Source organism: Eschscholzia californica, unplaced genomic scaffold, assembly GCF_041429995.1.
Source record: "Eschscholzia californica isolate CP2 unplaced genomic scaffold, dmEscCali1.0.p SCAF_4, whole genome shotgun sequence".
In the NCBI taxonomy this organism is placed as follows: Eukaryota; Viridiplantae; Streptophyta; class Magnoliopsida; order Ranunculales; family Papaveraceae; genus Eschscholzia; species Eschscholzia californica.
Genome location: NW_028238461.1, coordinates 48771286 through 48793900, shown reverse-complemented (window position 1 = coordinate 48793900; position 22615 = coordinate 48771286). Strand labels below are relative to the sequence as shown.

General features: G+C 33.9%; 2 protein-coding genes across 4 annotated transcripts in view; both read left to right on the top strand.

The window, feature by feature from the left end:
• Positions 1-17919, top strand: part of LOC147545562 (uncharacterized) — a 41126-nt gene extending 23207 nt beyond the window's left edge. The window contains exons 1-10 of one of the 3 annotated variants that reach the window (XM_086634484.1): positions 11760-12005; positions 12136-12233; positions 12347-12427; positions 12512-12582; positions 16147-16310; positions 16660-16740; positions 16837-16940; positions 17187-17270; positions 17337-17407; positions 17543-17919. In XM_086634484.1, the coding sequence (XP_086490610.1) occupies positions 11921-12005; positions 12136-12233; positions 12347-12427; positions 12512-12582; positions 16147-16310; positions 16660-16740; positions 16837-16940; positions 17187-17270; positions 17337-17407; positions 17543-17651 (948 nt within the window). In that variant the 5' untranslated portion in view covers positions 11760-11920 and the 3' untranslated portion in view covers positions 17652-17919. Of the gene's footprint in view, positions 1-11759; positions 12006-12135; positions 12234-12346; positions 12428-12511; positions 12583-16146; positions 16311-16659; positions 16741-16836; positions 16941-17186; positions 17271-17336; positions 17408-17542 lie in introns of those variants that run through there. The other 2 variants (XM_086634486.1, XM_086634487.1) reach the window with 2 other exon arrangements.
• Positions 17920-19090: 1171 nt separating this feature from the next.
• Positions 19091-22048, top strand: LOC147545561 (uncharacterized). The gene is made up of 13 exons (XM_086634483.1): positions 19091-19354; positions 19454-19551; positions 19738-19815; positions 19896-19966; positions 20056-20297; positions 20384-20475; positions 20574-20654; positions 20728-20798; positions 20883-21109; positions 21211-21314; positions 21390-21473; positions 21557-21633; positions 21749-22048. Exons 1-13 carry the CDS (start codon positions 19270-19272, stop codon positions 21852-21854), a joined length of 1416 nt encoding a protein of 471 aa, XP_086490609.1. The 5' UTR covers positions 19091-19269; the 3' UTR covers positions 21855-22048.
• The last annotated feature ends 567 nt before the right edge of the window (positions 22049-22615 follow it).

Sequence of the window (22615 nt, the reverse complement as noted above, 5' to 3'; positions counted from 1 at the left end):
ATCTCTAGGCATCATCCTTCTCAAAAACGCATCTCTAAGACCTCTTATACTTTCATAATCCCTCTCTTACCCTTCTATATATATACTCAACCACTCACTACTCTCTCACTTTCTAAAATCAGAAGCACACAACTCTTTCTCTCTCTGAAATCTTTTCTAACTTTCTCTCTCTAAAATTCTTTGTTCTCTCTCCAAACTTGATAATCGGACATTGCATTCTGCCGAAAAATTTCGTCGGATCTACTTCTCCTTGAAGGTATGTCTTCATCTTCTCTCTTCTACACTTTTATCTTCAATCATCATCTTTTATCTTCTTTAATGGTAGGTGAAAGAAACTTTAAATCTGGTTTTAGGTTGTTTTCATAGTGTTTTAGAGAGACAAATATATAAATTTTCAGATCTAGGTATTTGAAGCTTCATTTGTGAGATTGTTCTTGGTGTTTCTTTATCTTATAAGGTTCAATCTTCTTATGCAGTTTATTGGTTTTACTTCCACACCACATAATTTAAAAAACAATACTATGAAAAAACTTTACATACAATTTTTTTCTAAGAAATCAAAAAGTACAACTTCAGATCCATTTTTCGGTTTCTCTCTCTAGAATTACGGTTTTTTGCATGTTGGTTTTTATCAGACAAATTGACTCGTGCATTAAGCATTTTAAAATATGTCGTTAATACAATGTTAATGCAGCGAGCAAACTCAAAAATGTTTTAGTTTTTTATAGATGTTACCATCATAAATCAGAGTTTGTTTTTTACAGTACTCGAATGGTGTTCGAAACACTTTTACGTATGTTTTGAGCACTTGTAAATATTTTTCAATATTTTTTGTGGTGTTGTTAACATAATGCTTAAGTTTGAATATTTTGTCTTTTACATTTTTCGACATTTGTAAACATTTACAAATTTGTCATGTGCATTCTGAGAAATGTCTTGTGCATTATGTCTTTCCCGTAGGCATATAATTCTGTGTTGATTTTTGTGCATTTTTTTCGTTATACAGGCGAAGTGTATTTTTGTGAACATTTTTTGTCATTTTTTAAACACTTCATTCTTTTTGTTTTTTACAGAAATCGTTTGGTGTTTTAAACACTTCATCCTTTTTGGTTTTTCCTCTTATATATCCTTCATCCTTTCTTGAAGATTTTGAAATTTTTGATGGTGTTCATCTTTTTTTGTGAGAATGTCTCTGTAACATTTTGGTTATTCCATACAAGTTTTGAGAATTTTTTCTGCAACTTTTCGTTTTGTTTACAACACCCTACAGTTTATGTAAACATTCTTCTTAATGCAAACAACATCTTAAAAAATGTTTCACACTTATATTCCAGATTTTTCATATAACAGTGCTTTAGTTTTTTGGTGTTATACATATACAATCATGTTTACGTAAACATTATTTGAATTGTTTTAAACAAAATCATTTGTTTCTGCAACATTTTGTATCCTCCGTACATATTTTGAAAATTATTCCTAACTCGTTTTGTTCCGAATACTCTATTGTTATGTAAACATTTTATATAGTTGCTGAAACATTATATAAAATGCAAGAAGCATTATGTTCAAAATACCTACACTTCTTCAATAATGAGAACACTTTCTCTTTTGTTAGAAGCATACTTATCAATTGTTAAATGTATATTTTTGCTCTTCATATTGGGGATTCATTCTGAATGAGAATGTCTTTGGCATTTTCCACTAATTCTAAACATTTTTAGAATTGCTGATAACTTTCGTTTTAATGTCTCGATCATTTTCCTATATTCTAACTGCATATAATCATTTGTTCATTCTACTTGCAGAATCTTCATCTATGGAACCGGATAGAGCACCTGCTACTTCTCAAAATAATGATAAGAAGCTAGTTTGTGAATCATGTCGAGTCCAATTGTAGTTGTCATTATCCGTATGTCTCCAACATTATATGTTGCTTATTTATCTTAGAAACTCTTCTTTTTGTCTATAAATTTTATATATTGTTCCAAACATTTCAATTCATGTTGTTTAGTAAATGGATCCTTACATGGCTAACTGTTATTTTGTAAATTTCTTATTCATCCAAAACAGTGTCAACAATGTAAAAACGCACCTTAAGAATGTCCATAACATTATTGATTGTTTCATCATATTTTGTTTAGTTCCTGAGACAAACTGTTTATTGTCCCTGCATCTCATATATTTTGAAAAACAAAAAAAATGATTTTTTGTAATCTTAATCATAAAATGTTATGAACATGTACACATTGTAGTTGACATTCTTCATAATGTCCTGAATAAAACTGCATATGTTTAAAACAAAACCTAAAATGTTTTCAACATAACTTTGATTGTTTCAAGAAAACTCCAAAATGCTAAACGAAGAACAAAAGTTTTTTTACCAAGTAAAACACGCTAAAATCATCAACATTCTCCTGAATTTTTGAAACAGAACCCAAAATGTCTTCAACATATTTTTAAAAGTTTCCAAGAACTCCCCAAAATGCTAAACTAAGAACAAAAGTTTTTTTACTCAGTAAAACACCCAAAATTCATCAACAAACCCATGAATGTCTGGGACAGAACTCAAAATAACTACACCAAAACCGTAAATGTTTGAAACAGAACCCAAAATGTTTTTAACATATCTTCAAAAGTTTCCAAAACCACCCAAAATGCTAAACGAATAACAAAAGCTTTTTACCAAGTAAAACGCAAAAAAATCATCAACATTCCCCTGAATGTCTAAAACAGAACCCAAAATGTCGTCAACTAAACCATAAATGTTTGAAACAAGTAAAACACCCAAAAATCACCAACAATACCCTATATGTTTGAAACAAAATCTCAAATGTCTTCAACATAACTGTAACTGTCTCCAAAAACCACCAAAATGCTTAACGAAGAACAATAGCTTTTTTACCAAGTAACACACCCAAAAATCACCAACAATACCCTAGATGTTTGAAACAGAATACCAAATGTCTTCAACATAATTGTAAATGTCTCCAAAAACCTCCAAAATTCTTAACGAAGAACAATAGTTTTTTATACCAAGTAAAACACACAAAAATCATCAACTAAACCCTAAATGTTTGAAACATAACCCAAAATATCTTCAAAATAACTTTAAATTTTTTCCAAACCCTCAAAATGCTTAACGAAGAACAAAAGTTTTTTTACGAAGTAAAACACCCAAAATCACCAACAAAAACCTAAATGTGTGAAACAAAATCCCAAATGTCTTTAACATAACTGTAAATGTCTCAAAAAACCACCAAAATGTTTAACGAAGAACAATAGATATTCTTACCAAGTAAAACCCCAAAAATCATCAACAAACTCCTAAATGTTTGAAATAGAACCCAAAATGTCTCCATGAAAAATTATCAACATTAAGAGTAACAATGAAATACTAAAATGTTTTAAATATGTTGACAACATTTGTACAAGAATTAATACCATTCACAAAAATGCATCCAACCAGGTTAGTCTAAACATTTTGAAACATATTCACAACATATAGAACCTAATTTAGAGCAATTCAGAATGTGCAAGTAAATTTTCATTAATGCAGAAAAAAGTCTGTTTTTCTATGACTTTTTTGTTAATAACCGGACCAGATTTTTGTGAACATTAAGAGAGAGAAAGTCAGACTTTTGGCTTAATAACCGGGTCAGCTTTTTATGATTTGATGAGTGAGTGGTTGCCTTGTCTCGTTTTTTGTGAAAAGAGGGAAAGAGAAAAAGTGAAGGGGATTTGTTTGAGGGATATAAGTGGATGTCATTTGTGTAGATTTGTGTGTGGGGGGGGGGGGGGGGGGGATAACATGGTATTTTCAACTTTTGGGTTTTTTTTTAGATAATATTCCGGGTTGGGTTTGATTTGATATTTTGGGCCGAATTTTAGGCTTTAAAATTTTCCTCTCTTTATTATTTCTAGGACTTAGATAACATCTGCACTGAAAACACAACCCAATTGGAATCATGAGACAATGATACTGTGATATTTGTTGTTGTGGTCGAGAGCGGAAATGATAAAGTGGCAACCCCTCCTCCTCCTCATACTGAATTTGTTACCGATAGTACTCATCATCATACCCATTATGAAGCTAGTACATCTACCTGTGCAAAACAGTCAGCATGGATTTCTTTCTTATAATGGATATGTTGTTGCTTTTGTGGTTTTAGTGTTTGAAAGGGAAAGATAGAAGGAGAGATAAGTTGATAAATTGGTGATCGATGGTTGGAAATGGTGGTCGATGATAAATTGTGGTGGTGGAGAAGTGAAGATTATGGGGCAAAATACGATCAAGTAAATTTCTGGCTTAAATAAAGATGTCTACTAAGTCAATCTTGATTTACTAAGTTCTTATTCCCGAATTTTTTTTGGATTTCTCAAAGCCCCAACCTTGTTTCATCAAAAAGATTTTCTATATGTACAAAGGTGTTGGTAATTTAATGACAATCATCCTTCCATGACTAAAGGATTGTGACCAAATATAAGTGATTCTAACCTTCTAAAAATGAAAAATACAAGATCAAGTAAGCTTTTCTAAGATCCTCTCAGAATTTCCAGCTCCACCTATATAAATCAAAAACAGGGATTCTAACATTCACCTCATTACATTCCTTCACAAGTCTATTAGGAAACTGGGCGAAGAGCTACCCTCTTCCACCACCTTGTTCTTTATTTTCTTAATGGTTTTCATTACTGGTATGTATATGTCAGTTACAATTTCATGTTTCATTTCTTCTTTTCTTTGTGTTCGTATAAGAGGAAGTCTTGTGATGGACCCCTTTTTCCAATTCATCGTTGATTTTTGATAAATCAAATACTTTAGTAACATAATGACTACATAGTGTTTTGATACAACCACATACGTATGCAGAGAATAGGATGATGGCTAATGTATGACCCAATGAACAATCTCATGGGTTTCACTCATATTATAGGGTAATTTGAGTTTTTGTTTTCTAAGAATTTTATCTTTTTTTTTTTATGAACATCTGAGAATTTTATGTAATCTCGGAATCTTTATATATGAATCTACAAATATCTATTAGATAATTTCGTGCAATCCTAAATATTGAAACTAACTCAAGTTTTTACTAATTTTACTAATTTCAAGCACCTGTGATGTTATGAAATTTTCGAAAATTCTGATCAATACTTGTTATCAAATCTTGATCAATATGTCAGAATAGTCCTACTTGTAACCAAGATTCAATGTGTGGGTCATTTCAACTCATTAACGGTCATGAGATTAATCTTCGTGATAAACTGCTTTCACCGACACTCGATTTCGAGATCTCATGAGATTAAGAGTGATGTCCAACCGATACACCAAAAGGTGGTGGACATCTGCCATGAGTTAGATGACCATAAATTTAACTTAAAAGTTTTTGGGATATTTTGCAAAAGGGGCAAAGTAATGTTCCAAGTGGTGAGTTTGGAGCACAAATTTGAAATTTTTTGAGTTTGGAGCATTGACTAACTTTGACTTAATTTTCCATCCAAAGATAACAAAAACTAACTTTTTAACTTAACTTTCCATCCAAAATTAACAGAGGCTAACTGATGTTACTGACAATTTTCATTACTGTTAGATTCTAGCATCGACGACTCACATTATTTTGCATCAAATGATCGGAATGAACTCATAGTTTACCACCAAAACTTTTTCTTCCGTAGAAGAAGTTCACTTTTGAACCAATGCAAACTCCATTATTTTCATATAAACTTTCATAAACTACTTAAGTTTAGTACAAAACACTAAAAAAAAATTACATGATTCATCCATATGTAGCATTCATCAATTCATTAACATGAACATAACCTTCATTCAAAAATATTGAAATATTTATATAAATGTTACCAACACTTTGTTCACATTCATCCATCTAGGAATTTAGTTTTGTCAAAAAATTACAACCGTAAACTCTTAAATCAAAGTAACTTAGCTCGTCCAAAAAATAACAATCTTTAAATCAATTAAGTGTCTTTATGTTATCCAAAATATCAAAAAGTATAAGAGTTAATCATCGATCATAACAATTCTTCTCAGCAAGTCGGGGTTGAATCCACCTTAATTACTAACTTTGGAGTCACTTCTTAATGCATTGGTTCAAAAGTGGACTTCTTCTACAGAAGAAAAAGTTTTGGTCGTGAGTTAATTCCGACCATTTAATGCAAAATAATGTGAGTCTTAGATGCTAGAACTAACAGTAATGAAAAATAGACAGTAACATCCGTTAGTCTCCGTTAACTTTGGATGGAAAGTTAAGTTAAAAAGTTAGTTTTTGTTATCTTTGGATGAAAAATTAAGTCAAAGTTAGTCAATGCTCCAAACTCAAAAAAATTCAAATTTGTGCTCCAAACTCATCACTTGGAACATTACTTTGCCCCTTTTGCAAAATATCCCAAAGTTTTTCGATCTCAACTAATTATTCTTACTAATCCGAATCCTTGATATACTCTAATAGATAAAGTGATAAGCTATGGTTTATATTTGTTTTAATATTTTCTATTGAACTATATAATGGAAGTTCTAAACACGCCTCATGTAATTGTTAGAGGTACCTAATTTACAACAGGGCCGTGTTTGAAGGGGGGGGGGGGGGGGGGCGGCGGACAGGGCGTCCTCCCTGGCCCCCCTATCAAACATGGGCCAATCTCAAAATTCCAGTGTTAAATATAATACTAAATACTAAGATCATATATACATAAAACATGTATGGCTCTGCGTAGAGAACATTGTCCCATGCATCAATGGTCACAGGTTCGTCTCCAATGAAGAGTATTGTTTTTATCTTCTTAGGGTGGTTCTATAAGTGCCCCTACTTATTGTTGTTGACACCCTTATCATAGAAACTTTACTAGAAAATTATTTGAAGCGATCATTAGAAATTTCATACTACGAGTTTGGATTCGTGAACAATTTAATGTCATCTATATTATTGGATTTGGATATTTATTTATCAATATGTTACATACATTTTCAACTTTATGTCAACGTACTAAAGGGCTTCCCATAAAGTTTGGCATCGAACCCCCAGATTCTCAGTCACGACTCTGATTTACAGTACATGTTAACACCCAAAAATTTTGATCGTTTAAGAGGTCAGGCCCGTCTAAGCCCAAGCTATACAGGAAACATGCATCCCTAGGCCATGCCTTGTTATTTGGCTACCAGACCCATGGCAGTCCATGGACCGGCTCAAAATATACACTAGACTCCTCGTCCTGCCGAAGTTACACTCCTATGAAAATCAAACCACTGTCGATCAAGAGTAATACTCATTGGAGATAATGTAGCACTGAAATGTTTTCCGGTGCTGTGGCCTATTTTTGTAACTGGGGTTATTTTTGTAACTCACATCAATTATGTTCGATTTAATATTTGAATTACTGTATCATGGGTTGGACTTCCTAGGTGGATCTTAACTGGGCCAATAGAGAGAGCATAACGGCCCAATTCAGCTTGTACAATCACTTGATGAGTCAGACTCGGGTATAACTCCGCAGTTTGAGGCTAAATCGTAACTGTAATATATTTGACAATTTAAAGATTTCAGGCGATTCAGAGATATTTTCTCTCTCTCACTAACTCAAAGGTTATCAAAGGTTAAAAAAGGGGAAAGTCACAGTGAAAGAACAACTCATTGTTATTCTCTCTAAAGTTAAACAAAGATGGCTCTGACATTCAAACTCCATGCCATCATAATATGTAGAAGTTGGGTAGATGACATCCCAACCAGCAACCTCCCTCGTTTCTCTAAAATTAAGTCTGAACTCCCCCAATCCTCTCTAGCTTCTTCAAGATAAGCCGTAATCACCCTTCTACACTTCATCTCGGATGTCTTCTCCTTTTTGTTAGAAATGTAAATGTTAATGTTAACTTGGACTTGGATAGTCATTTAATCTCTCCTAAAAGTTAGAAACAAAAACAATAAGGAGGATAACAGATGATCTATTCGCCCTCACATGCAGTGGCGAGGCCAGGATTTTCTTGATGTGGGGGCACATTTAAATCAAATGAAATAAAAATTCATACGTTAAAAGAGATTGACTTTTATTGTTTCATAAAATTTTACCTATTTACATATTTGGAGTTGTACTCGATGAGTTTCTACCTATTTACGTATTCATAAAATATTATCACGATTTTCTTTCAATCCTCATCTTTGTTCCGGTCTTGTGACTTATTACGAAGATTCTTAAATTGTGAAACAGTTTGTCCATAACTTTTCGTTTAAAATATCTCTCCACGACTTTGTAAAATTTTTTTACTACCAAACTCTATAATCCTTGTTTCTTGTTTGTTTCTTGTTGAGTCAAAATTGGATTTAAATAGAAACAATTAAGGGATGAGTTTCAATTAGAACTAGTTTGAATAATTAAGAATTTGTTTCTTACTCCATTTGCTTTATGATGGTGGATAGAAGATTTAATTTTGAATAAAATACAAGCAATTAAGAACTACAGTAATTTGATTTAGGAACTTTTTAGTAGTTGCGATTTTTCAAGGTAGATGGGTGATTTTTCAAGGAATGGACGAAGGATATATGGTGCCTTTACTGTCATGATTGAGCTGGGTAATTAAATGGGCAGTTCTTCTTGGGTACATGAACAATTATTTATTGGGTTGGGTGAATTTAATAGCTGGAGTTAGTTAGGTTGGGTTAGCAAGCTTCATTTGGGTACTTCAAAAGGGAACACTAAAGGCACCACTTTAAAAACTAATGGAGCTCACATTTGGGTCTGTGGGGGCACGTGACCCCACAGGCCCCTATGTGGGCTCGCCCCTGCTCACATGGACATCAAACACGCTTTCGGTCATAAAATTTCCATCTTTTCCCTTAAGTTAATTATTTCTAGGGCTTAGATAACATCTGCATTGAAAACACAATTCAATTTGAATCATTAGACAATGATACTGAGATATTTGTTGTTGTGGGCTAGTGATAAAGTGGCAACCCCTCCTCATATTGAATTTGATACCGATAGTACTCAGCATCATCATCATACCCATAATGAAGCTAGTACATCTACCTGTACAAAACACTTTGTCGGAATGGATTCCTTTCTTATAATGGATATGCTGCTCTTTTTTTGTGATTTGTATTTCAAAGGGAAAGATAGGAGAGATAAGTTGATAAGTTGGGGGCCGATGGTTGGAAATGGTGGTCGATGATAAATTGTGGTGGTGGAGCAGAGGTGAACATGAAGATTAGGGGGCAAAATACGATCAAGTAAATTTCTAGCTTAAAAATAAAGATGTCTACTAAGTCCATCTTGTTTGACTAAGTCTTTATTTCCGAGACTTTTTAGGATTCCTCAAAGCCCCACCTTTGTTTTGTCCACAGATTTTCTATATGTACGAAGGTGTTGGTAATTTAATGACAATGATCCCCAAATGACTAAAGGATTGTGAACAAATATAAGTGATCCTGACATTCTGAAAATGGAAAATAAAAAATATAAGATCAAGTAAGCTTTTCTAAGATCCTCTAAGAATTTCCAGCTCCACCTATATAAATCAAAATCAGGGATTTTAACATTCACCTGATTATATTCCTTCACAAGTCTATTAGAAAAATGGGCAAAGGGTTACCCTCTTCCACCACCTTGTTCTTTATTGTCTTAATGGTTTTCCTTATCGGTATGTATATGTCAGTTACAATTTCATGTTTCATTTAATGTTTTCTTTGTATTCATATAAAAGGAAGTTTAGCGACGGGCCCGTTTCTCCAATTCATCGTTGATTTTTGATAAATCAAATACTTTAGTAACATAATCTGAGCACGCTGCATGAGCTGCATGGCATTGAAGCATGGGTCAGACTAGCATGCTCGATGAATGAACGACGAATCCAGGTGAGATGAGACTCAAAGACAATAGTTTCGTACTTCAACTCTATATGCTCACCCTCCATGGCACTGTTGGGGATATGGAAAAGAATTTCTCAACTCAAGGAGTCTTTTGAAGACTTTAATATCGAGCATACTTATAGAGAAGCAAATAGAGCGGCTGATTATCTAGCTAGTTGGCAGACATATCTACCTTTGCTAGAGATCTTTATCGGAGTTTCCATCGGAGTTAATGAATATCATTGAAGATGATAGATCGGATAGATCATACTTAAGAAGTTAGTTTTTGTTTGGTTACTTTTCCTTTGTTTTTTGAGTCTGAGCTCTCTCTCAGTGTACCGTTTCAAAAAAATAATCTGAGCTAAAATTAAGGTTACAATGATATCTTAATATAACTAGCCCATATAAGAGTAAAATGCATGACATAACTACATAGTGTTTTGATACAACCGCATATGTATGCAGAGAATACGATGTATGGGTAATGCGAGAAGTTGCAACATTGTTTGGCGGGGGTTCTGCAAGCCAGAGGGATCTTGCCTCTACCAATGCACTCAGCAGTATGGTGCTGCCCATGTACGAAAAGCATATTGCGATGAAGCTTTTGGATTTTGTGTTTGTGTGTATGATTGTTAACTCTATAGTTTTAATGAATAAGGGGATGTGAAAAAATTACGGGTTTACTAATATTTCAATATAAATGCTTCTGTTTTCTCTGTAATTGTGGAATGGATCGGTTACAGTAATTCTCTCGGATTCAATGAATAACCTCATGGGCTTCACTCATATTATAGAGTAATTTGAGTTTTTGTTTTCTAAGAATTTCATCTAATCTAGTATATATGAATCTACAAATATGTAGTAGATAATTTCGTGGAATCCTAAATATTGAAACTAACTCAAATTTTGTACTAATTTCAAGCACTTATGATGTTATGAAATTTTCGAAAAATTATTATCAAAACTTGTTATCGAATCTTGATCAATATGTTAGAATAGTTATACTTGTATCCATGAATGTAATGTGTAGATCCTCTAACTCATTATTGTGAGAATTCATGTTTGTTGATAGAACAGAAGATATAAACTAAATAAATAACACAATAGTTTACGTGGTTCGGTCGGAGGATCACGACTTACATCCACAGAGAAAGTCATTAATGGTTATATTATATTAGTTTCCTAGTTTACGTGATTTGTTACAGCTCGATATACTCGATGACTCAATGTAACTCAATGATCTAAAATACATAGAGGTCACTTGAATTTATAAAGTGACTTAGGTATAGGACTCATAAATACAATATAACTAAATAATATATTCTAAATCTTTATATATCTTGGACGATTGATATTTGATATCTAGGGATCTCGATCCTTATATTCTAATAATTATCGATCATGAGTTAGATGCCCATAAATTTAACTTAATAACTTTCCAATCTCAACTAATTATTTCTTATTAATCTGGATCCTTGATATACTCTAATAGAGGAAAGGATATAATATGGTATATCCTTGATTTAGTATTTGCTATTGAATCTCTAGAATGGAAGTTCTAATTTACACATTAACCTCTCAAAAGTTTTGGTCATGTAAGAGATCAGGCCCGTCTAAGCCCAAGCTATACCGGAAACATGCATACCCGGACCATGCCTTGTTATTTGGGAACCAAAACACGGAAATCCACGGACCCGCCTCATCAAAATGGTGCTAGACGGATCCTGCTATCCTAATCCAGCCGGATTTACACTCCCATAGAATCAATTGAATGTACGATCGAGAGGTTGGACTTCCTAGGTGGATCTTAACTGGGCCAATAGACAGATCATATCGGCCCAATTCAGCTTGTACAATCACTTCCTGAGTCAGACTTGGGTATAACTACTCCACGGTTTAAGGCGAAATGGTAACTGTATAATGCATCTAATATTTGACCATTTAAAGATTTTCAGGCGATTCAGAAATATCTTCTCTCTCTCTCTCTAACTCGAAGGTTAAAAAAGGGGAAGCTCACAGTGAATGAAAACCTAACGACTCATTGTGTTTCTCTCTAAAGTTAAACAAAGATGGCTCTGACATTCAAACTCCATGCTATCATAATATGTAGAAGTTGGGTAGATGACATCCCAACCAGCAAACTATTCACTTCAAGTAATTCAAAACCAACCCCTACTCTTTTTTTTTTTATTCATTCTTTCTCTCTCTCTCATTCTCTCACTTCATGTTATCTTTTGTTGATTATTTTTTATCAAATTCCATTCCCCTTTTTCTGTTCTTGTAGTTGCTCATCTAGACTCTATACGTAATGCTGAAGTATATTTCAGAGATTGGGAGGAAAAAATAAAAATGCAAAAGGCACAACCAGAACTAAACCCTAAGGTTCTTTTTCTCTTCATTTTCCATATTAGTAGGTTAATTCTTTTTGAGTTAAATTGTGGGTATTGCTTAGTTTCTTAATATTCATCTTGTTTTTTTTTTTTTCCCTCATTTAGGTCAAAGAATACTATCTTCTATTTGTAGATTTCATGTTATCCGACGATTCTGGTGCTTTTGATTTGCTTAAAAGATTTAAGGTAACAACAATATGAGTAGTATTTTTTTTTATTCTTATATTTAAAACAATACACATTTTAATTATTAAACAAAATATTGTGCAGTTAGATCCATATATGAAATGGGTAAACGTAATATTCGTGAATGAAAGATGGAATGATAAGGATGAACAAAGGTACCGGTCTTCATTAATTTGATTTTAACGAAACCTTTAATCTTGTTGTTTAAATAGATGTTTTGGTTTTCAAAAAGTGGAGCACTTACCTAGAGAGACTTACAAAATTTGTACGATATTTTTGGAGTGAAGAAACTCTACCAAAACTAAAACATAAGTTCCAACCGTTTCTTTAATAAAATCAACAAAATAGTAATTACAAAATTTGAAATAGGAGTATATATTAACAATTAAAGAAAATTAAATTTAAAAAGTTGAGGTAGATGAAAGAGTAACATTGTCAATAATATTAAAACAACCCTAAATGTGAAACCAACAATGAAATTGGCAGCTTAATTGCTCAAGGCATCTGAGATTCTTCCTCTTGGTGATAATGTTACATCCACAACACCGTTAACCTCAAGCTTTGAGATTCTCTCTTTCAGTTTCCAACTTTGTTGGTTTTTCTCTGCCATCACCATTAAAACTTGACCGCGAAGGTGATGGTTTCGAGATATCATGGATGGGGCCACTACGAGTAATTAAGTATCATCATCTATATAGATTTCGAGATTAAAACAGAAAAGAAAACAAACACAAACCTTGTAACTCCCCACACTCTTTAAATTGTGGTTCAATAACTGCACGGTGTCATTTTTGTTTTTGCCCATGTATCAATGGCCATAGTATTACACACGAGAGCACAGCTCTAAAAAGTAAAAATAAGTTCATGAGATGCCAAGATGGGAACAAAGCAACCCTGGTCCAAGGTGAGTCAATCTAAAATCGAAAAATCTGCAAAATTGAAGGACTCATAACGCAATTTTATAAGTAAAGATCAACCATTAACATAATTAATAAAAATGAGATGAATATGGACGGTTGTGCCCAAATTTGCAACCCAAGTTAGGGAACTATGAGACTCCACACTGTTCTCCTTCAGAGTAGAGCCAATGACAGAAACCCCACAAAGAGAAATTATCACAAAGAACTTCGCAGATCCACGGACTTTTTTTTTGCAAAAGTAATGAAGAAAATTTTACTATTCAAAGCAAATTCTAGATATGTAAAGGAAAGAGTAAAGTACCCGGCCATTTTATCTCTTCGAGGTTGTATGGATAACATTAAGGAGAACAACCGTTCTTGTGCCGTTAGCCTGCTTGGATAAGTTTATCTGTAATTTACGTGGAATCGAAGATGTTCGTTAGTAAGAAATTAATCTCAAACTGCAAGTCAAGAAACATCATTCACACAAGGAAAAAATCATATCCCGAGCTAAATAAACATGATAATGAATCCAGAAACTCATCATAAGTACTAATAATATGAATAAAAAAGAGTTCAAATCAGCTTGTAAAACTGAGCGTCAAACGCAAAATTTATAGGCCTAATAGGATTGACGTTATCGACTCAACTTATAGTCAATCATATCAAGAACAAAAAGCAGAATGTGAAATCATAATAATCAAACATCCTCCTCTTTAAGGCAACACAACAATAACAGAGAAACTAAGAGTTATACCTTTCAAGGAGGAGCAATGCCAAGACTCGGACAAAACCTGCGATTCAGAATACCATATTATCTTAACAATAAGGTGAAAATTCTCTAATAGAGGAATGGAACCGTCAAGCTCCTCGAGAACAACTGTTAGAATTGTAGATCGATAAATAACAAAATGAGATTCAATGAAATTTTCTCACCTCAGTGGAGCAAGAGACAGACACGACCTAGAGTTAGCACTTCTTGCTTCGTAGAAACCTCGCTCATCACATCCTCTTTAATTTCTAAAACATGAACTCCTGGAGTGCAAATAAAATTGTATGTTGAATTGGAACTCGTGAGAAATGGGAATTTAGGGATTCAAATATCACAAAATTGGACCCTAATTTGAATTGAATAGATTGCAACAAAGAAGATAACATATTTGCGAGATTAAAATAACATTCAGTTGCTTAAATGCAAGTCAATACCTTAGTATCTATGCCGATCGATGCATTTGAGATTGTTCCTCTGATAGTATCAAGGCTGATAGGCCTTCAGAGAAATAACTCTGAGAAATATAATGAACACACCCTAGAACACCAAAAATTTGCTATGTGTTGCAGATATTGTATGTCATTTAGGGAGTTCGATATTCTTCACAGTTGGATTATACTTCCAGTGGTTCAACCCGATGATGTATAACATATATATGTATTCAGAAACCCAAAGAGAAACTAAAGGAACTTACATGATTCATTAACAGTAATAGAAGTGGGGTTTCCATCTAGTGTCAGTACTATCTATTTTGAAGAATGTGATTACATTATTATTACAACACATATTTTAAACAATGCTCATAGTATTCAAAGAGATTGGTTAATGGGAATCATGAGTGAAAAAGAGAGAAGTGCCTAGAGATCAAATAGGCCTGGTGATTTTTCTTCCTGTAGCTCTGCTTTACCATGTCAAAGTCGTTGGTGATTTTCCAGAAGTTCATTGCATACCAATTGAATCGTTGAGAGAATTGAGAATAAAGAACTCCTAGAAGCTCCCTCTGATTTGACACAAACCCAACCGTTGCAGTAGCTTTCCCAAACGAATGTCCACAAGTTCAACTGAATCCTTGAGAGAGAAAGTGAAGAGTTGAGCTTGGAACTTCCCCAAAATCCCTCCCCGGTGCGATTCAGTTGCTTAAATGCAAGTCAATACCTTATGTGGGGGGCCAAGCGGGAAGTTGGTCACAAAGTAGGGGCCGTTAGGGAAATAATCCTAAAATTAATTGATTTGCTTATGTGGCACTTAGAGATCCTCAAGAGGACACTCTTAAGGATCTCTAAGATAAATCTTGACACATCACTTTAGAGATTCATGTTGAGTTTGTATTGGGAAATGGATTTTAAAGAGAAACTCTAAAAAATCTTATGTGGCACTCTAAGATTTAGATTTTGAGTGTTGCATTGGAGATGCTCTAACCCTGTTAAAATTGGAAAAATAATCACAGTAGGGAAAGAAATTGTCCTAAGGACTATATTGTCCTAGCGTTTGAATTAATTGTATCCTTTTGTCCTATATAAAATTCTATAGAAATAAGGCTACCATACTTATTTTCTTTCAATAAAATTTTATAGAAATATAAAATTATTGAAGTTAATGATATAATTGAAGTTAGGGTCTAAACATAAAATTCGGTAGAAATACAATGGTATCTTTTTTTTTTCTTTCCTTTCTTTTTTAAATAAGTTATAGTTATTTCTTTTTTAAATAAGTTACATTTAATTTTAAGGACCATATTAGAAATTGAGGGAGAGTTTCTAAACAATATCCCTTATTAAAAAAAAAGTGTTTGTCGTAATCAGCATTTTCCATAATAGATGATATCATACCCATTAGCACAAGAGATGATATCATACTCAAAACTTCCATTTTATGCAAGCGTGTTGAGTTGACAGCTAACCGTTAGAGGAAGTCCAATCAGCTTAATCATATGAAGAGTTAGTTAGGTTCTTAGGAAGTTGATAGAAGTTTGTTAAGTTGTTAAACTCTTAACTTATAAGATATTCTCGTAATGAAATTTACAAAACTCTTTCTAAATCTCGCGATAGCAGATGCAGAGACCAAGGAGTTTATATATGTCTTGATGATCCTCTGGTACCATTAAAAGTGGAGCAAGTTAGAAATTCCTTACTTCAAGTAGAAGAATTGAAAGAGATGAGAAAGCAGTCCATGGTTCAGATGCAACAACCACCCTTACTACATCAACAACAAAGTGGGTATTATCTTATTCTCACTCTTACTACATCAACAACAAAGTCGGTTCATAGTTATCTTTTTTGTCGAATCGTAATCGAAAGATAAAATCAATCTCTACCTATGTTATTCCTGAATAGTACTAGAATGTTGTGATTATTAGGAATCAAATTACATTATTGCTATTTTGTTGATTGCATTCATTGATGCCAAACGTAGTCTAAGAGTTGCTTAACCGTATAATAGAACAGTTGGGGACTATCTCAAGTAAAAGTCTGAAAATTTGTTCGTAGTGGGTGTTCCATAAAAAATTTGAAGTACAGATTTTGAATTCCACAATCTTCACTAACAAATTAAAATTATTGCAGAATTCAAATTCCATGGCTTAATAATAAGTTCTACGATCAATGTGACTCGTGCTCCACCCATCCGCCACTTATTCGCTACTTGTAATTCAGATACCATCTGCTCTTTCGATTCAGACTCTCTCTATCTCTCTCTTTTCTTTAATGGGTTCTTATATTGCTCTGTTTTGGTTGTTGCAGTTAATACTGCAGGTTCTATAGCAAGTGCTCATCGAGTTCTTAATGAGTGGGAGTCTAAAGGAGAAAAGGATTTCCAAGGAGCTCAACTTGAAGCACAATCACAGGTCTTAGTTTTATTTCCACTTCAATCTATTTATGTTTTCAACAATGCTATTTAGTCCGACAAAAAGTGGTCGGAAAAGGCCAAATTTGCACATGAAGTCAACAATTTTGCCTTGTCAGATCTTTTCGGACTATTTTTTGTCAGGCCAAATAACATTTTCCTTCAATTTCAAAAAATTAAGGGCTAAAATTAAGGGTTTTCTTTGTTTGTTTCCTTATTATTTACTCTGTCTTGTCGTTGTTTATAGGAAAAGGAAATCTTCATTTTATTTATAGATTACTACTTAGAATTGCCGGGCCTTTCAGGATTTGAATTGCTCAAACTTTACAAGGTAAACAAATCCTCTTACCCTTTTTCTTCTATCATTTTGTTTACTTATTTTCATTTCAAACTGCAGAAAACTCCACATCTTAGACATATACATGTTGTAATAATGTCATGCGGCAACGATTTAGATGTTTATGACAGGTATGTTTCTCTAAATTTCAGTAGTTGAAGCAAATAAATTTAGAATTATAACTTTTTATTTTTAACAATTTTTGGTCGGTTCTTGTTTACGAGTTACAGTTCTATAACGGAAGGTGCATTTAATAGAATTTGAAGGAATCCATTAATGGAAGCTTTGTATTTGATGTGCATCGCTCATCCTCTCACTGTATCCCAAGTGGAGTTGATTATACAACACGTACGACAACTAGAAGATGTGAAATAACTTCATTGAAGATGAACAATATGTGTGAGGCTTCCCAATCGTGTTACCCTTATAACCCCTTCTCATATGAGTCACAGAAATCTTATGTCTACTTCCATGAAAAAAATAAAAGACGATCGAGATATTTTGAGATTTAAGAGTTTATTTTTTTGGTTTTTTGAAACCGAAGTTTAATTAGATTTAGTAATTGAAGTTAGATTTGAAAAGCATTTTGTACTTCCATTCATTCAGTTTTTATCAATTACAAAAGCTTTATTTTATTGTTTTCCATCGATTTCTAGTTCTGTTAGTTTAGATTATTATTTTCCGGTGTGTTGACGTCATCTGGTATCCAAAACCATTTTTTTGGAACATTCATCATGGTCATTCTACTTCAACTCCAACTCCAGTTTTTTGGAACATTCATCATGGTCATTCTACTTCAACTCGAACTCCGATGTTAAAGATCCTCGAGAAAAAACCCAACTTTTTCATCGGAATGAGAATTAACTAGAAAAGGTTGATAATACAAAGACGTTCTTCTCCTCAATTCTCTATCTCGGCATCTATATGATGTCCAACAACCCCATTTGGTTTTAGATTTAATGTTCTTTCGGTTGTATTTACATCACAACTTCTGTATTGCATTTCACACCCAACCACCCAACATGAATATTAGTTTCACCAACGACGACGAACATTAAGAAAGAATTTAAACATCAAAACAGAGACAATAACAACAAAACGTGGAGAAGGACCATAGAAGAGGATTTTCAAGGATTTAGAACATTTTCAATGCTACAGTATATCTCCAATGATTATTGCTCTTGATGGACATTGATTTAGTTTTTTTAGCTTTTTTACATAAAAATATTTGATACTTCATGATAAAATGACCGTTTCTATGGAGTAATCCCGATCCTATGAAATTCCAGTCTTTTTTATCTGGTTTTTATAAGCGTAAAGTCGACATGACCACTATAGGTTGACCCCACCTAGCACCGTCTTGAGGTAAGCCGCGGGCCGACCAGGCCTAGTCCACCAAAGAACCATCCAGGGTCGGACTCTTTCAACCCAAAAGCTAGCTCAAGAGGTGAAGATTTTCCCACACTTATAAACTCACCCTATGTCCTTCCACAACCAATGCGAGATTATCCTGACAGGCTCGCCTTCAATAGACTTGGGCTTTCTAGCGTTAGGCCTATTCATGCCAACATGTAGGGCATCGTGACCCACTATGGCTCCATACCATTGCAAGCTGGGTCCAATTGGTTGCATGATCGGTTAACCCAGCCCAGTTTACACCTTGGGTAGTAAAATTTCCACATAAATTGGTTAGTCAACCATAGTCAACCGAGGTCAATCCCATCTCTAACTCGGCACTTGAGGGCTGAGCCCAAATGGCTAACTGTATTTCCCTACCACAACTGTTATAACTGAATTTTGCCTATTTCTTGTTCAAGAACTGAATTTTGGGTTCTTATATTCAAGATTTCATTCACCATCTTCTCCATTCTCTCTCATTCTCTCTCTCTCTCTCTCTCTCTCTCTCTCTCTCTCTCTCTCTCTCTCTCTGTGTCAAAGTTAAAAAAGCTTCACAGTGAAGAACATCCATCCTGTTTCTCTCTCTAAAACAGAGATGTCTCTGCCATATGAACTCCATGCCATCATAGTATGTAAAAGTTGGGTGAACGACAAGGAAACCAGCAGTCAATTCAATTCATGTAATTCAAAACCCCTTTTGATACATTTTCTCTTTCTAAATTAAGTTGTCTTGCGTGGTTTTTCTTTATTTTCTTTTTCACCTGTTTCTGTTCTTGTAGTTGTTCATCTCAACTCCTTTCGTAAGGCTGAAGTACAATTCAGACAGTGGAAGGCAAAAATAAAAATGCAAATGGAAGGAAAGGGCATAAACCCTGAGGTTTTTTTATTTCTTCATCTTTCTTTGGTTATTTTTTTTTTTTCGAGCTCAAATCATGGGTATTGCTTGTTATTTTATCTTCGAATCATGGGTTTTGCTTGTTTTTTTCAATTTCTAAATCTTCTTGTTCACTGTGATAATGGATTTTGCTTGTTCTTTCATCTTCTTTCTATTCGTCTATAATAGGTGAAACGATACTACATTCTATTTGTAGATTTCATCTTACCAAAGTCTACAGCTTTTGATTTGCTTAAAAGATTTAAGGTAGCCAGATTGTCTAAATTCCTATATAGGTTTGTTTTTTTTAATCATAGATGTTGATTTAACAAGAAGATACTGAACAGGAAGATCCATATCTCCAATGGGTATACGTAGTAATCGTGAATGATAGATGGAATGCCATCGACGAGCAAAGGTAGTAAGGTTCTTGATTAATTTGATTTCGGAAGTCAAATGCTGCTAGAGATGAATACTCTGTTTTAGGAGTGTAATTGTTGGTTACAGATGCAGGAACAAAGGTGTTTATATGTGCTTTGCTGGTCCATTGTTACCACTAAATGTTCTCCAAGTTAGACTTTGCGTACTCAAAGTAGATGAAATCATAGACCAAATAATGCGACAAATGCGAACTCAAAGTGGCTCCTCTCTCTCTAAAACTGAGATGGCTCTGGCATACAGAATCCATACCATCATAATATGTAGAAGTTGGGTAGATGACATGCAAACCAGAGAACTATTCAATTCATGTAACTCAAAATTTCTCTCTTTAAACCAAGTTGTCTTGTGTGAGTTTTCTTCATTTATTTATTTTCCCCTATTTTTGTCCTTGTAGTTGCTCATGTCGACTCTGTCCGTAATGCTGAAGTACATTTCAGATTTTTGGAGGAAATGATAAGAATTCGAAAAGAAGGAATGGGCCCCAAGGTATATTATTTCTTCATCTTTCTTCCGTCGATTTCTTCGAGCTCATATCATGGGTTTTGCTTGCTCTTTTATCTTATTTCTCTGTTCTTCTTTAATAGGTGAAAGAATACTACATTCTATTTGTAGATTTCATCTTTCCTGATGGTTCTTCAGGTTTTGATTTGCTTAAAAGATTGAAGGTAAACAGATTGTCTCAATTCTTATATGTTATGACTGGAAACATAGAATTTGATTAAACAAGATACTGAACAGGCAAATCAATATCTGAAATTGGTAAACGTAGTATTCGTGAATGAAAAATGGAACGACGTGGACAAGCAAAGGTATGGAACTTGAATAATTTGATTTCACAGTAAAATGCAAGTAAAGGATACTCTCTGTTTTAGTAGTGCAATCGTTGGTAACAGATGCAGGAAAGAAGGAGCTTTTGGGTGCTTTGATGATCCATTGTCACCATCAAAAGTGGAGCAACTTAGAAATCGCTTACTCCACCTGGCAGAAATCCAAGAGAAAAGAGAGCAATTCGGGCTCCAGAAAGAAATACAAACTGTTGCTGCAGGATTCAAGTTCCATGGCTTAATAATAAGTGCTGCCCTCAGCTTTATCCCACCCGTCCGCCACTTATTCTCTACTCGTAATTTCGATATTTTCCGACTCAAAATCTTTAGTGTCTCTTTCTTTGATGTTCTGTTTTCTATTGTGGGTTCTTATTTCGCTTTGTTTTGGTTATTGCAGTTAATACTTCAAAAACTTTAGTAGACGCTCATGAATACATTGACGAATGGGATTCCATCTTACAAACCATGTTCCAGGGTGGTCAACTTACAGCACAAGTTAAGGTTTGTGTTTTATTTTCACAACACTTTCAATTTTAGATTAAAGGTTTGTTTCATAGATTTTTTCATTCTTCATAGGAAAAGGAAGTCTTTATTATGTTCATAGATTGCGCCTTCAAACCACCAAGCCTTTCAGGATTTGATTTGCTCAACCTTTGTAAGGTAAACAAATCCTTTATCTTCTTGATTTGCTTAATTTCATCGTATCGAAATTTAATTACCGAAACAAATTAAAAAAAATGCAGAAGGAACCACATCTAAGACACATTCATTTCGTAATGCTGTCCATTGCGCCCCCTTTGGGTCCAGATGTTTTTGACAGGTAAGAGACGTTTATTTATCGTTCATTAACTTGATTCTCTAAAGTCCAGTTGCAGATTTAAGATTTTCGACTTCTTATTTTAACACTTTAGTGGGTTATTGTTTATGAGTTACAGGTGCATGGAAGAAGGTGCATTTACATCCATCGATCATCCTCTGACAGTAACAAAAATAGAGCAGACTATACAACAAATAGGTCTTGTAACCGAATTAACTTTGTGATGGTAGAATAGAAACCAGTTCCGGCTCCAGGTCAATTTCTACTGATTTTGTTCTTATCTTGATATCGAAGGCTAGAAGGATTACCGATTGAGGTTTATCATTCAGTATTCTAGCTATATTGAGTAGAACTCACATCATGTAGATTGAAACATAACTCCGATTCAAAATAAATGATAAAAATATATTCATGTGTATATACTTCACCCATTATAATGGAAACAAAAACGAGGAGAAACTAAATGAACTAAACAATCACCTAGAAGGCCGTCACCATCTTCCTCAGAACTTAAGCATCTACTTTTTCCACATCATCAAGCATGAGAGCTTTAGTTGGTTTTGCCAAAAGGTCTGTGAATTCTTGGAATGGAGATCTTGTGTAACGAGTTTCCCTCCAGAAATCTGGTGTCAAAAATCCGTATGTCTTCTGAAGGCAATCGAAAGTAGCCTGCATATTTCAAGCACAACATGGTAATTAATATAGATAACAACATGAAGTATAGGAAATTTAAATGTAGATGTATAAAATTTGCTCTTTACTAATGGTCTTAAATCTATCCTAAGAAGGTTACTCATCGTCTCCCCAACAGATCCATCCTAAGGAAAGAAACATGAAACCCTTAACAAGCAGACTGCTCTTTACTAATGGTCTTAACAGCATAAACTATTATGTTAACAAGATCATCCTCACAAAAACAGATTACGAATCAAAACTTGAAGCAAATGAAGTAGATTCGTAACCTAACATATGAAAGCTACCCACA